Source organism: Ctenocephalides felis, unplaced genomic scaffold, assembly GCF_003426905.1.
Source record: "Ctenocephalides felis isolate EL2017-DRISC unplaced genomic scaffold, ASM342690v1 CF-g0.4_SCAFFOLD_01886, whole genome shotgun sequence".
In the NCBI taxonomy this organism is placed as follows: domain Eukaryota; kingdom Metazoa; phylum Arthropoda; class Insecta; order Siphonaptera; family Pulicidae; genus Ctenocephalides; species Ctenocephalides felis.
In genome coordinates this window covers 182,135,025-182,136,121 of record NW_020538040.1, presented here as the reverse complement: position 1 = coordinate 182,136,121, position 1,097 = coordinate 182,135,025, and the positions used below count along the sequence as shown (strand labels likewise).

The following is a 1,097-nucleotide window of genomic DNA, read 5'->3' as shown; positions in this document are numbered from 1 at the left end:
ATGTTGGTTCCGCCGGACATGATGGCAGCGCAAATGCGTATGGTTCATCAAGTGAACAAATATTGCAACGAACGAGTTCAAACTCGAAAAGGACAAATAAATAAGACAATACAAGAAGTCTGCAGAGTTGTGCAAAATGTCCTCAAAGAGGTCGAAGTGCAAGAGCCGAGATTCATCTCCTCGCTCACGGATTACAACGGGCGTTATGACGGTCTCGAGGTGATATCGCCGAACGAGTTCGAGATTGTCATCTATCTCAACCAAATGGGAGTACTTAATTTTGTCGACGACGGAACACTGCCAGGATGCGCGGTGTTGAAGTTGAGCGACGGCAGAAAACGCTCGATGTCACTCTGGGTTGAATTCATCACCGCTTCCGGGTACTTGTCAGCCAGGAAGATACGATCGCGATTTCAGACTTTAGTGGCACAAGCATGTGATAAGTGTTCATATAGAGACAGCGTCAAAATGATAGCTGACACCACAGAAGTAAAATTACGTATACGTGAAAGGATTATAGTGCAAATAACGCCGGCGTTTAAATGTGCAGGTCTGTGGCCGCGTTCAGCGGCACATTGGCCAAGTCCCCAAATTCCCTGGCCACATCCTAATATAGTAGCCGAAGTTAAAACCGAAGGATTCGATATGCTTTCAAAAGAATGTGTGGCTCTCCAAGGAAAAAATTCTGCCATGGAAGGTGATGCCTGGGTATTAAGTTTTCTAGAAGCAGAAAATCGCCTCTTGCAAGGCGGGTGTCGTCGTAGATGCTTGAGCATACTAAAACATTACGTGATCGACATCTAGATTTACCCGGCAACCCAGTCACTTGTTATCACATCAAAACATTGCTTTTATACGAATGCGAGAAGCATCCTCGAGAAATAGAATGGGATGAATCGTGTCTCGGTGATAGAATTAATGGAATTTTCCTTCAACTCATCTCATGTTTGCAGTGTAGGAGGTGTCCACACTATTTTCTCCCTAACTTGGATTTATTCAAGGGACGATCGCCAACGGCTCTTGAAAATGCTGCCAAACAAGTTTGGAGGCTAACGCGGATTATGCTAACAAACACACGTTGCTTAGAAGAGCTGTGA

General features: G+C 44.9%; 1 protein-coding gene across 1 annotated transcript; it reads left to right on the top strand.

Moving 5' to 3' along the window:
- LOC113376618 (protein mab-21-like) lies at positions 1-1,097 on the top strand. The gene is given in 2 exon segments (XM_026616607.1): positions 1-775; positions 778-1,097. Coding segments are annotated over 2 exon segments (1,095 nt in total).